This window comes from Martes martes (assembly GCF_963455335.1).
Source record: "Martes martes genome assembly, chromosome: 6".
NCBI lineage: Eukaryota > Metazoa > Chordata > Mammalia > Carnivora > Mustelidae > Martes > Martes martes.
This window is the reverse complement of record NC_137893.1, coordinates 53161510-53175264: the sequence shown is the minus strand read 5'-3', so window position 1 is coordinate 53175264 and position 13755 is coordinate 53161510. Positions and strand designations below refer to the sequence as shown.

The window sequence follows — 13755 nt, the reverse complement described above, 5'->3', positions numbered from 1 at the left end:
ATGGACAGGTAGTGAGAGCAGATTGAGAGGGAAGGGAGGAGCAGATGGCCTGCTATGAGCACAGGGAACGGTGAATTCCCAGCCTCACCCCTGCCTACTGCCTGAACCTTCTCACAGGGCAGTGGGACCAGGTGAATGAGATCTCATACCACGTGCTGGCAACAACTTGGGCAAGCTCGGCTCTGAGCTCTGATATGGCCTCACTCACTGTTAAGGCCACTGGGAAAGGGGAGGGGCCCACACCACTGCTTAAGGCCTGTCAGTGCTAAAGGGATTGAGGGAAGTCAGGCCTTGCTCTGACCCGCTTCTCCATTGGAGAGAGTCAAATTGGGCCCAGGGTGGGTGGTGTGGGGACAGCGGGGACACACAGCATGGGCCATACTCCCCTTTGAGAGAGAGCAGCATGGCAGCTCCATAGGACATCTCAAGGAGAAGGGGACCCCATCCGGGCAGTCATAAGGACAAGGGGCCAGGGTCTAATCCCAAGAAGCGGGAGTGGGAAGGCCTCTGCAGACCAACTCAAAGGGCTAGACAGTAGTGCCGTGTTCCCCCGGAACATGGCTTGTGTCTTTGCATGTAAAGCAGCAAGTGTCCAGTAGAGACCCTGCATGACAGGACTAGAAGGAGGCCGGTCCTCCGTGCAACAGTGGGAATCCTGGCTGAGGCTGGTGCCATCCCGGCAGCTAGCTTCCTGCAGACCTCAGATCCTGAGCCACTGAGCAGCCCCTGCTTTGGGCAGGGCTGACCTGGGAGATGGGCTGACTGAGCTCCCCTGTGAGCTCCCAGCTGAGCCGGACCAAGAATGGATTGATGGGGGAAGGGATCATCAGACTAAGAGCTCTTTGTGCTGCTCACCAGGAGGCTGGGAGGGAAGGGAAAAGAAGGACCTTTGCCCACAGTGTTCCCTAAGGTTAGAGGTGTCCAGTGCAGGCCCCTGTCTTCTGTCAGATCCCCCAGCAGATCCTTATGACCTGCCATGAGAGGGAGCGTAGGAACCCCAGTCACATGAGCACGTTAGTTTCTTACTCGCTTTGGTCCTGAGCCCAGACCATTGGAAACAGTGTCTGGGGCTGACTCAGTGATTTGGTTCAGGAGGGAGGAGGTTTGTAAAGGTGGCTGGGCCCAGGGCTGGGGTCATGGCTGCGGGGAAAGCATGTCCCTGGACAAGGGCAGGGCTCTGGGGTGGGGAGTGCTGGGGGAGGCCAGCCCCAGGACAAGAGACCCAGGATTTCCTCTGCCACGAAGACAAACACCTGTTCTTTTCTTAGGCTGCCAAGTCCACCAAGAAACCTCTGAGAGTGGGACCAGCTCAGGGACTCTGCCTCTGGGCCAGCTGCCTTTGGATGAGCTGCTGTTCATCCTTAGATGGCCACCAGCATTTTCAAGTTTACAAATCCAGAGTCCTCAGTCCAACCACGTGGTGCAGGACCGTGAACCTCTCATACCCCTTCTTGCATTTGGTGGCTCTCCTGTTCAGCACTTTCCCTTGGCATATTCTATGCCGTTTTCTGTCGGTGCTACGTGATGGAATTCTTGCACTGAAATGTTTAAGTACTTGACCGAGGAATCTCAATGAAGAGAACGTTTCCCATCTTGTCCTTTGGTTGTGCAATATTGGATTTTTTCTCTGTAAGGTAACCATGTCCTTGCAGACAATATCACCAAGAAGATACCGTTCGAAGTTATAGAACCTCAGGGATTTTTTTCTATGTACTGAGAAAGAAGCTCATTGACTTTTAAACAGGATGACATATGTGTGATTATTTTCTTCAGTAAATTATGCCCAGATACGTATATTTAAATCAATATTATCTCTACTATAAAAATATATAGCTATTTTGGAATTTTTAAATTCTTTTTTCTTTTTTTTTCAAAGATATTATTTATTTGAGAGGGAGAGAGAGGGGGAGAGGGAGTGAGCACAAGCTGGGGGAGGGGCAGAGGGAGAAGGAAGAGCAGACTCCCGGCTGAGCAGGAAGCCGGTTGTGGGGCTCCATTCCAGAACCCTGGGATCCTGACCCGAGTTAAAGGCAGACGCTTAACTGACTAAGCTGCTCTAGGCACCCCTGGAATTTTTTATTTTTATTTTTATTTTTTTTTAGTGTTACAAAGATTTTTGTTTATTTATTTGAGAGAGAAAGAGGGCGGGAGAGAGAGAAAGCGCGTGTAGGGGAGAGGGGCAGAGGGAGATGGACAAGCAGGGTCCCCTCTGAGCTGCGAGCCCAGCAGGAGGATTGATTCCAGGACCCTGGGATCATGACCTCAGCTGAAGGCAGACACTTAACTGGCTGAACCACACAGGTGCCCCTGGAATTTGTTTTATATCCCAAGGGAACTCATGGAATTTTGCTCTTCCTCCACTGTGTGGGGTAAATCAAAGTGGTGATTCTGCTAGATCTGTTGGGGAGATAGAGAATTGAAGGATCGCTCAGAAATCCACTTTCAAGCAGTCATCTGTCAGTCTCAGACATGATCCTGACGGGCCAGATGCAAACAAATGTTCTGGGAATGAAGCAGTCGAGAATCTTTCTGAGTTTCCCGGATCCCCCACCACAGCACTGTCTCTCCTGTCATCTCTCCCCACTGACTCACGTCCTTCAGAGCACAGTGAGTCTTCAGCTCTGCTTCGAAAAGGTGATTTATTCCCTCATGAGCAAAGGATCGGTCTCCAGAACATAAAGAGCTCCTGCAAATACCTGTGTGTAAGTCTGGCTCTCCTAAGGTCTGTGCAAATGCTTAGAGCAAGTCACAGACCGTAAAGCAGCCTATGAAGTCACTGAACACATCCCAAGTAGTCAAGATAACACGAAGAACCACGGGCTTGCTTTATCCATGCATCACACCGACAAAATTTTAAAGAGAGCTATAGCAAGTGGTGGACAGGAAGTGGAATAACAAGAATTCTTTTATGGGTTGGTAGGATTATAATGAAATCACTCACTCGCACTATATTTCCCTCTATCCAGACGGTGGCTGGTGTGTTCACCCTACTGCATGGCAATCCCAGTGTTCATTCGAGGCTAGAAGCACACGGGGACCAAAAAGCAATTGAGATGTAGGATTTTTTACTGCAGTGCTATGTGTCATAGCAAAAAATTAGCCATATGATATCCAACTGAGGCACAATATATACAATGTGTTAGGAGATTTCTGTTTCTCTCTACTTAAGACTAAATAATCTGAACCACTGTCAAAAAAAATGACACAAAGGTGGGTCAAAACACCAGCCGAACAAAGCTTTCCAATATGTATTGAGAACTTCTGGACAACATACAGTTCCGGCAGACTCCTACATCTAAATCTCTTCACCGACATTTAAAAATTAAACCAATCAACCAAAAAGGCAAATCAAACACTTGAACCCTCATCTTCAGCACATCCAGGAAGTGGAAAATGCCCAGGTCCATCAATCTCTTTGACCATATTGGTCATTGCTGGAACAACTTGAAGCAGAGTCTGAGGACGAGGAGGCCCTCAGGTACCATGCGACCTTCTAAGAGATGATCTTGTGGTGACCCAGGGGAATATCCTGGTGTGAGGAAAATATATCCTAAAATGTTGTCATTACGGGACATCACAAAAACTGGGAGGACATCAGTGTGACAGTGGAGTTCCTAGCCAGTAGGATCCAATAGCACATTAGAAGGATTATTCACCATGACCAAGTGTTTGTTACTCCTGGGATACAGGGATGGTTCAACAACATCCACACACCAATCAGTGTGATATACCACCTTAATAAAAGAAAGGACAAGAACCATACAATCCTCTCAATAGATGCGGAAAAAGCATTTCACAAGGTTCAGCATCCTTTCTTGATGAAAACTCTTCACAGTGGAGGGATAGCGGGAACATACCTCAATACCATAAGAGCCATATATGGAAAGGCCACAGTGAATATCATATCAATGGGCAAAAACTGAGAGCTTTCCCCCCAAGGTCAAGAACAAGGCAGGGATATCCACGCTCACCACTGTTGTTCAACATAGTACTAGAATTCCTCGCCTCAGCAATTGACAACAAAAGCAAAGAAAAGGCATCTGAATCAACAAAGAAAAAGTCAAACTCTTACTCTTCACAGATGACACGATACTCTGTATGGAAAACCCAAAAGACTCCACCCCAAAATTGATAGCACTCATACAGGAATTCAGCAAAGCAGCAGGATATGAAATCAAGGCATAGAAATCAGTTGCATTTCTGTACACTAACAATGAGACAAAAGAAGGAGAAATCAAAAAGTTGATCTTGTTTACAAGTGTGCATAAAACCCTAAGATGTGTAGGAATAAGCCTAACCAAAGAAGCAAACTACAGAACTATAGAAAACTATAGAACACTCACGAGAGAAACTGAGGAAGATGCAAAGAAATGGAAAAACGTTCCATGCTCATGGGTTGCAAGAACAAATATTGTTAAGTGTCTATGCTACCTAGAGTAATCTACACATTCAAAGCAGTCCCTGTGAAAACACTATCAGCTTTTTTTCACAGAGCTGGAACAAGTAATCCTAAAATTTGTATGGAACCCAGGAAAGACTCCAAACAGCCAAAGGAATATTGGTAAAGAAAATCAAAGCTGGTGGCATCACAATATTCTGGACTTCAGACTCTATTACAAAGCTATAATCCTCAACACAGTATGGTACTGCACAAAAACAGACACATAGATCCATGGAACAGAATGGAGAGCCCAGAGATGGCCCCTCGACTCTGTGGTCAACTAATCCTTGACACAGCAGGAAAGAATATCCTATGGCAAAAAAGGGCAGTTTCTTCAACAAATGGTGCTGGGAATATTGGACAGCGACATGCAGAGGAATGAAACTGGGCCATTTTCTAACACCCTACCCCCAAACAGACTCAAAATGGATGAAAGACCTAAATGTGAGACAGGAACCATCAAAATCCTAGAGGAGAACATAGGCAGCAACCTCTATGAGCACGCCCACAGCAACTTCTTGTAAGACATGTCTCCAAAGGCAAGGGAACCAAAGGCAAATATGATCTACTGGGACGTCATCAAGATAAAAAGCTCTAGGTCTTGTTGTTGTTGTTGTTGTTTTAAAGATTTTATTTCTTTATGTCAGAGAGAGAGAGCATGAGCAGGGTGGAGGGGCAGGGGGAGAGGGAAGAGCAGACTTCCTGCTGAGCAGGGAGTCCCATGCAGACCTCCATCCCAGGACCCTTGGATGATTACCGGAGCAGAAGGCAGACACGTAACTAACTAAGCCACCCAGGCACCCCAATAAAAAGCTTTTGGATAGCAAAAGATCAGTCAACAAAACCACAAGACCACTACAGAATGGGAGAAGATTTTGCAAATGACAGAAAAAAAGGCTAGTATCCAAAATCTATAAAAAACTTATCAGACTCAACAGCCAAGAACAAACCATCCAATCAAGAAAGGAGCAGAAGACATGAACAGACATGTCTCCGGAGAAGACATCCATATGGCCAATAGACACATGAAAAAATGCTCAACATCACTCGGCATTAAGGATACACAAATCAAAACCACCATGAGATACCACCTCACAACAGTCAGAATGCCTAAAATTAACAAGTCAGGAAAGGACAGATGTTGGTGACGATGCAGAGAAAGGGGAACCCTCTTACACTGTTGGTGGGAGCTCAAGCTGGTGCAGCCAGTCTGGAAAGAGTATGGAGGTTCCTCAAAAAGTTGAAAATAGAGCGACCCTACGACCCAGCAATCACACTACTGAGTATTTACCCTAAAGATACAAATGTAGTGAACCCAAGGGGCACATGCACCCCAGTGTTTATGGCAGCAATGTCCACAATAGCCAAACTGTGGAAAGAGCCCAGATGTCCATCGACAGATGAATGGATAATGAAGATGTGGTAATATACTCAGCCATCAGAAAAACGAAATCTTGACTTTTGCAACAATAAGCATTGGAACTAGAGGGTATTCTGCTAAGCGAAAGAAGTCAGTCAGAGAAGACAAGTATCATATGGTCTTACTCCTATGTGGAATTTAAGAAACAAAACAGAGGACCATGGGAGAAGGGAGGGAAAAATCACAGAAGACGAAACCGAGAGGGAGACAAACCATAAGAGACTCTTAATCACAGAAAACAAACTGTGGGTTACTGGTGGGGGGGGGGGAGTGGGATGGACATACTAGGTGGTGGACACTGTGGGGGTGGGGGGCACGTGGTGTAGTCAGCACTGTGTGTTATGTGAGACATGAATAGCTGACCTGTGCCTCAGAAGCTAGGAATACATTATATGTCATCCAATTGAATTTGAATTTTAAAAAATAGGAAAAAGAAAACAAAATTAGTGATTTCTCCTCAACAGGCAATGGGTTACTACAATTCACATGGTTTAGGTATATTCTTTAAATGTATTTTATTTCATTTTATTTTTTTAAGATTTTATTTATTTATTTGACAGGCAGAGATCACAAGTAGGCAGAGAGGCAGGCAGAGAGAGAGGAGGAAGCAGGCTCCCTGCTGAGCAGAGAGCCTGATGCGGGGCTTGATCCCAGGACCCTGGGATCATGACCTGAGCCGAAGGCCGAGGCTTTAACCCACTGAGCCACCTAGGCGCCCCTAAATGTATTTTAAGCTATATAAAATTATTCACTAAGCTTCTATACTAGAATTCTCAACCCTTAAAAACCTAAATTTCTGGTGAAAGTTGAGAGGTAAACAGTAGGGGACTGTCTCTTATCCTAGCATTCCTAGCGGATTGGCAGATTTATAAATGCTTTTCATAATTTTTAGAAACACATGACTTCTCATAGTAAATTTTCCAGATTGACATAGGACGTGCTATCTTGAGCTCCTCTGTAAAAGGAAACCAAAAGTAGATAAATCAATGTTCCGTGAATAAATAAATAAAAATTTAAGGTGGAACAGTTCCTCAAGCTTCTGTTAGAGCCCTGCACATATCTGGTCAGATCTGTTTAAGTCAGCTGAGTTCAGTTTCTCCAGGTGCTGTTGTTTACAATGTGGCTATTTAGTTCTCAAAGCCCAGAATTGACATAAGTGTTTCCAATGACTAAAAGGGATGGGCTACTTTATTATCTATCATACTTATAACAAGTCTAGCGTTATGTGGCTGATTTTATGCAATTCATACAATAGGAAAATGATCGTGAGTGAAAGTGATGTACTCTCGCTCCAACACTCACTTTGTCTCAGCGCTAAAGTGTGGTCACTGAAAAAAAAAATCACTGTTTGTTGTTGTTGTTGTTGTTGTTTCAAACCTGAAGATAGTAGTGCTTGGAAATAGGATTCTCTGTAGAATTTACGGTTTGCTTAGGATGCGTAGCTGGAGTAATAGCGTTCCTCTGCTTTTACTTCCAGAGCCTGAGAACCTGCGTTAGAATTGGGCCAGATACTCACATGCTTCTCCTACACTTCCAAAGATAAGGGACTTGAAGGTATGTGCCTTCACAAAGAAGGGGAGGATTGCTTGTAAATTATACCTCACCAAATTTGATTCTTCTAAAAGATGGCGGGAAGGAAACCTACTGGCACCTGAACAAAAGAAAACCGGTGAACTTGTCATACCCATAGGCCCACGTATGGGTCTCGTGGTTTTCACGTGTCAAAATGTTCCTCGCGGGATTGGCAGGCGGGGAGGCCCCGCCCAGTCCGCGCGGCGCGCGCGCTGCCCTCGCCCCGCCCCCTTCGAGAGATCCGGGCCCAGGCGGCTCCAGCAGCGCCAGAACCGTTCAATCTGTAGCCGCGTCCGCTGTGCACCTTCGCTCAGCAGTTCCCGCTCAGCCGCGACTCTGCCTGGGGCTGGGTCCTCGGCCGCTTCCTCTGCCTCTCCCGCCTCCGTCCGCTCGTGTTCTCTCGCCTCTGCCTCAAGTGTAAGAAGGGAAAGTTGGGCGACGCTGAGCAGTTTCTCCCGGACAGAGGTCCAGTCCCACTCGGATGAGAGACAGGTGCCCTCCCGCGCAGCCCCGGCCGGGCCGCAGCAAGCACGTTCTGCTTCCCGGCCCGCGGGTTCCTTCAGAAGCCACTCCGCGCCTCACCTGGGACTCCCCCCGGCTGGGGGTCGCGATGGAGCCCACGGCCGCCACCAAGTTCACCGGGCGCTTGTCGCTCCTGTTTCTGCTGCTGCGGCTGCTGCGCGGGATCGCGGCGGCGCCCGCGGGGTTGGGCGTGGGCGCGACGCGAGGCGGAGGAGAGACAGGTGAGTCCCGGGGCCTTGGGACCCTTGTCGCCGTCTGGGGCCGCCGACGCCCCGCCCCCCTCAGGTCCCCGTCACGGGCTCCTTTCCCGCTCCGCGGAGTCCGCCGGGACTCTGTCGCGCTGTGGGACGGGAAAGAGGGGACCTGGGCCACCACGGACTGCCAGGCTCTGGGCGCGCGGAGCGGGGGAGGATGGGGCGAGAGGTTGCGGCGGGGAGGCTGCGGTCGGCCCCAGCCCCCACCTGCCCCTCGGTGAGCAGGTACCCAGTCCCGGAGCTCCGGGCTATGCGCAGGACAGGGCGATCGCGCAGGGCCTGGACTCCCACAACCCCGCGACTCTGCCCCTGACGCAACTTCTCCGTGCGTCACCATCCCCGCCCCTCCAGCGCTCCCCATCGATGTATTTTGTGGACCTCTTTGCGGTTTTTTTGGTTGGTTTTGGGAGTTTCTTCGGTTTGTTTTGCTTCTGTTTCTCTATCATTCTTACTTATGCACTTCTCTGAGCCTTGGAATCCCTTCTCCTCTCTGCTCGGGAAGTTCTTGATAATCTAGCCAGTGCCTCGCGGGACAGACCTGTCTCCACTTTACCGGGACCCATCCTTGGAGCACATTAGCGCCATCTCCAGGGCCCTGCTGAATCCTGCGACCCATGAGCCTGAACTCTCCCTGGTCTGGCTTCGGAGTCTGTCCTCACCCTGCCCCCACCCTGCCCCAGCTCCTCAGGAGCAACCCCCTCCCTGCCCTTCATCTTCCTACAGGACACCGGCCTGCATCCTGGCAGTCCTCGGACATGTAGGCCTCCTGTGCTATGGCCAGGCTGGCGTGTCCCTGGACTGGGTAGAGTGACTGATGCAGGGTTTGGCCTGGTAGACCTGGGTTCCTATCTGGGGCTATGTGGCCTCCTGCCAGGCAGAGGCATCCTGATCCTATCCCAACAAGGGAAGAGCGCCAGCCTCCAAGGCTAGGCGGAGCTGCTGTGCAGGGACAGTCCTTGCTGTGTCTTGCGCACATGCTAGTGCTGTCACCTGGATGGCAGAGGGGTGCCTGCTGCTCTTACTCTTCCAGCCCCAACCTCCACCTGTGTTTTCCCTTCGCAGATGCTCTCTCGCTTTCCTACAATTTCTCCATCACATCTCAGGCCGGGCCTGGACAACCATGGTGTCAGATTCAAGGCCAGATCAATGGAAACAAGTTTCTTTCCTATGACTGTCAGAGCAAGGAGTTCAAACCCATTGGTCCTCTGGGGATGAAGCTGAAGGACACAGCATTTTGCGGGACACAGAGGGAACCTCTGGAGGACCTGGTGGAAGAGCTCAGAAAGAAACTGCTGGACATCAAAGCAGAGATTTTCACTAAGAGTGGTGAGTCCGAAGGCCCAGGGTAGAAGGAGAACACTTTGGCAGGGTCGGGGAGCTATTGTGTTCACGTAAATCTTTGAAGTGGGTCCCACACATGCGGCCCAGCAGCCAGGGTAGACGAGGAGGCCAGAGCAGGACCAGGAGGGCTGGGAGTGAGCTGAGGAGTGCACAGTGGGTAGGGCAAAGGATTGGTCAGGACCAGAGGCTGACTTGTACCCCTGCTGGGGGCAGGGGCAGGTTCTCTCACCATGCAGGGCAGGCTCATGTGTGAGCGTGGGGCCGATGGACACGCCAGAGAATCCTGGTGGTTTTGCTTCAACGAGCAGTTGACCCACCTCTTTGACCCGAAGAACAGAAAGTGGACAGTGGTTCCTCCTGGAGGCCAACGGTTCAAGGGCACATTGGACAAGGACAGAGAGCTGACCAAGCTGCTCGTGAGGACCTCAAACGCAGACTGTCAGAGCTGGCTCCAGCAAGTGTGGGAGCACTGGGATGAAATGCAGGAGACCACGGGTAACTCAGAAGACTGGATGGAGTGCTGGTTCTCTTGCGATGAGCTCCACCTGCCCCACAGTATGGGGGGTGTGTGTGTGTGTGTGTGTGCGCGCGTGCGTGCGTGCGTGTGTGCGTGTGTGTCTGAGGGAGAGAAATTAATCCATCCATGGCGAATTCTTCCTAGTATAATAATGGCCACTGGAATGTTCTAACACCCTTCCTTTCCCTTCTCACCTCCTTGGAGTCACTTCCTGGCTGCTCGCACCTTTGTGCTTGGGTATTTCTTGGATTTCTTGCTGCACCAAACAGGGGAGCACCAGTCTGTTTCCAGAGATGGTCCTATGTTCCTTTTTCTGAGAATCATCATCTTTTCCGTGTCACCTGGTGTATTGCTGGAAATCCTTCAGTGCCGCCGGGAATGTGGTTGTCACCATCCTTGTCCTGCATCACCTCCTGTGTGTCACAGCAGGAGTGACTGCTTACATTGCAAGCCCTGCTTCCCCTATTGGCTGGAGGAGCCCCTAGGGCACAGAGAACATCCCCTCCCTCCTTGCCGACATGAGCACTGGTCCCAGCAGCTGCCACAAGGACAGTGATAGACACCATCTGCCTGGTAGGATGGACCTGGGCCCGCAGGAGCTGAGGAAGCCTCCCCCAGTTTGGGGTCCCAACTGGGGCTCTGATCCTTGTGTTTTCATTTCAGTGCCACCAACCATGCGACAAGACACGGCCCGGGGCAGGGCCAAGGCCATCAGACCCGGCACCTGGATCTTCCCCCTGCTCTTCAGCTGTGTGGTCATACTTGGCATCTCTGTTGGAGACCATTAGATGGACAGGTAGTGAGAGCAGATTGAGAGGGAAGGGAGGAGCAGATGGCCTGCTATGAGCACAGGGAACGGTGAATTCCCAGCCTCACCCCTGCCTACTGCCTGAACCTTCTCACAGGGCAGTGGGACCAGGTGAATGAGATCTCATACCACGTGCTGGCAACAACTTGGGCAAGCTCGGCTCTGAGCTCTGATATGGCCTCACTCACTGTTAAGGCCACTGGGAAAGGGGAGGGGCCCACACCACTGCTTAAGGCCTGTCAGTGCTAAAGGGATTGAGGGAAGTCAGGCCTTGCTCTGACCCGCTTCTCCATTGGAGAGAGTCAAATTGGGCCCAGGGTGGGTGGTGTGGGGACAGCGGGGACACACAGCATGGGCCATACTCCCCTTTGAGAGAGAGCAGCATGGCAGCTCCATAGGACATCTCAAGGAGAAGGGGACCCCATCCGGGCAGTCATAAGGACAAGGGGCCAGGGTCTAATCCCAAGAAGCGGGAGTGGGAAGGCCTCTGCAGACCAACTCAAAGGGCTAGACAGTAGTGCCGTGTTCCCCCGGAACATGGCTTGTGTCTTTGCATGTAAAGCAGCAAGTGTCCAGTAGAGACCCTGCATGACAGGACTAGAAGGAGGCCGGTCCTCCGTGCAACAGTGGGAATCCTGGCTGAGGCTGGTGCCATCCCGGCAGCTAGCTTCCTGCAGACCTCAGATCCTGAGCCACTGAGCAGCCCCTGCTTTGGGCAGGGCTGACCTGGGAGATGGGCTGACTGAGCTCCCCTGTGAGCTCCCAGCTGAGCCGGACCAAGAATGGATTGATGGGGGAAGGGATCATCAGACTAAGAGCTCTTTGTGCTGCTCACCAGGAGGCTGGGAGGGAAGGGAAAAGAAGGACCTTTGCCCACAGTGTTCCCTAAGGTTAGAGGTGTCCAGTGCAGGCCCCTGTCTTCTGTCAGATCCCCCAGCAGATCCTTATGACCTGCCATGAGAGGGAGCGTAGGAACCCCAGTCACATGAGCACGTTAGTTTCTTACTCGCTTTGGTCCTGAGCCCAGACCATTGGAAACAGTGTCTGGGGCTGACTCAGTGATTTGGTTCAGGAGGGAGGAGGTTTGTAAAGGTGGCTGGGCCCAGGGCTGGGGTCATGGCTGCGGGGAAAGCATGTCCCTGGACAAGGGCAGGGCTCTGGGGTGGGGAGTGCTGGGGGAGGCCAGCCCCAGGACAAGAGACCCAGGATTTCCTCTGCCACGAAGACAAACACCTGTTCTTTTCTTAGGCTGCCAAGTCCACCAAGAAACCTCTGAGAGTGGGACCAGCTCAGGGACTCTGCCTCTGGGCCAGCTGCCTTTGGATGAGCTGCTGTTCATCCTTAGATGGCCACCAGCATTTTCAAGTTTACAAATCCAGAGTCCTCAGTCCAACCACGTGGTGCAGGACCGTGAACCTCTCATACCCCTTCTTGCATTTGGTGGCTCTCCTGTTCAGCACTTTCCCTTGGCATATTCTATGCCGTTTTCTGTCGGTGCTACGTGATGGAATTCTTGCACTGAAATGTTTAAGTACTTGACCGAGGAATCTCAATGAAGAGAACGTTTCCCATCTTGTCCTTTGGTTGTGCAATATTGGATTTTTTCTCTGTAAGGTAACCATGTCCTTGCAGACAATATCACCAAGAAGATACCGTTCGAAGTTATAGAACCTCAGGGATTTTTTTCTATGTACTGAGAAAGAAGCTCATTGACTTTTAAACAGGATGACATATGTGTGATTATTTTCTTCAGTAAATTATGCCCAGATACGTATATTTAAATCAATATTATCTCTACTATAAAAATATATAGCTATTTTGGAATTTTTAAATTCTTTTTTCTTTTTTTTTCAAAGATATTATTTATTTGAGAGGGAGAGAGAGGGGGAGAGGGAGTGAGCACAAGCTGGGGGAGGGGCAGAGGGAGAAGGAAGAGCAGACTCCCGGCTGAGCAGGAAGCCGGTTGTGGGGCTCCATTCCAGAACCCTGGGATCCTGACCCGAGTTAAAGGCAGACGCTTAACTGACTAAGCTGCTCTAGGCACCCCTGGAATTTTTTATTTTTATTTTTATTTTTTTTTAGTGTTACAAAGATTTTTGTTTATTTATTTGAGAGAGAAAGAGGGCGGGAGAGAGAGAAAGTGCGTGTAGGGGAGAGGGGCAGAGGGAGATGGACAAGCAGGGTCCCCTCTGAGCTGCGAGCCCAGCAGGAGGATTGATTCCAGGACCCTGGGATCATGACCTCAGCTGAAGGCAGACACTTAACTGGCTGAACCACACAGGTGCCCCTGGAATTTGTTTTATATCCCAAGAGAACTCATGGAATTTTGCTCTTCCTCCACTGTGTGGGGTAAATCAAAGTGGTGATTCTGCTAGATCTGTTGGGGAGATAGAGAATTGAAGGATCGCTCAGAAATCCACTTTCAAGCAGTCATCTGTCAGTCTCAGACATGATCCTGACGGGCCAGATGCAAACAAATGTTCTGGGAATGAAGCAGTCGAGAATCTTTCTGAGTTTCCCGGATCCCCCACCACAGCACTGTCTCTCCTGTCATCTCTCCCCACTGACTCACGTCCTTCAGAGCACAGTGAGTCTTCAGCTCTGCTTCGAAAAGGTGATTTATTCCCTCATGAGCAAAGGATCGGTCTCCAGAACATAAAGAGCTCCTGCAAATACCTGTGTGTAAGTCTGGCTCTCCTAAGGTCTGTGCAAATGCTTAGAGCAAGTCACAGACCGTAAAGCAGCCTATGAAGTCACTGAACACATCCCAAGTAGTCAAGATAACACGAAGAACCACGGGCTTGCTTTATCCATGCATCACACCGACAAAATTTTAAAGAGAGCTATAGCAAGTGGTGGACAGGAAGTGGAATAACAAGA

The 13755-nt window shown here is 50.0% G+C and overlaps 1 protein-coding gene across 1 annotated transcript; it reads left to right on the top strand.

Annotated features, from left to right (window-relative positions):
• Positions 1-7850: 7850 nt before the first annotated feature.
• LOC308344315 (UL16-binding protein 3-like) lies at positions 7851-10855 on the top strand (the record flags this gene model as incomplete). The annotated part of the gene is made up of 4 exons (XM_080805893.1): positions 7851-8176; positions 9272-9535; positions 9764-10045; positions 10731-10855. Exons 1-4 carry the CDS (start codon positions 7915-7917, stop codon positions 10853-10855), a joined length of 933 nt encoding a protein of 310 aa, XP_080662019.1. The 5' UTR covers positions 7851-7914.
• Positions 10856-13755: the final 2900 nt, after the last annotated feature.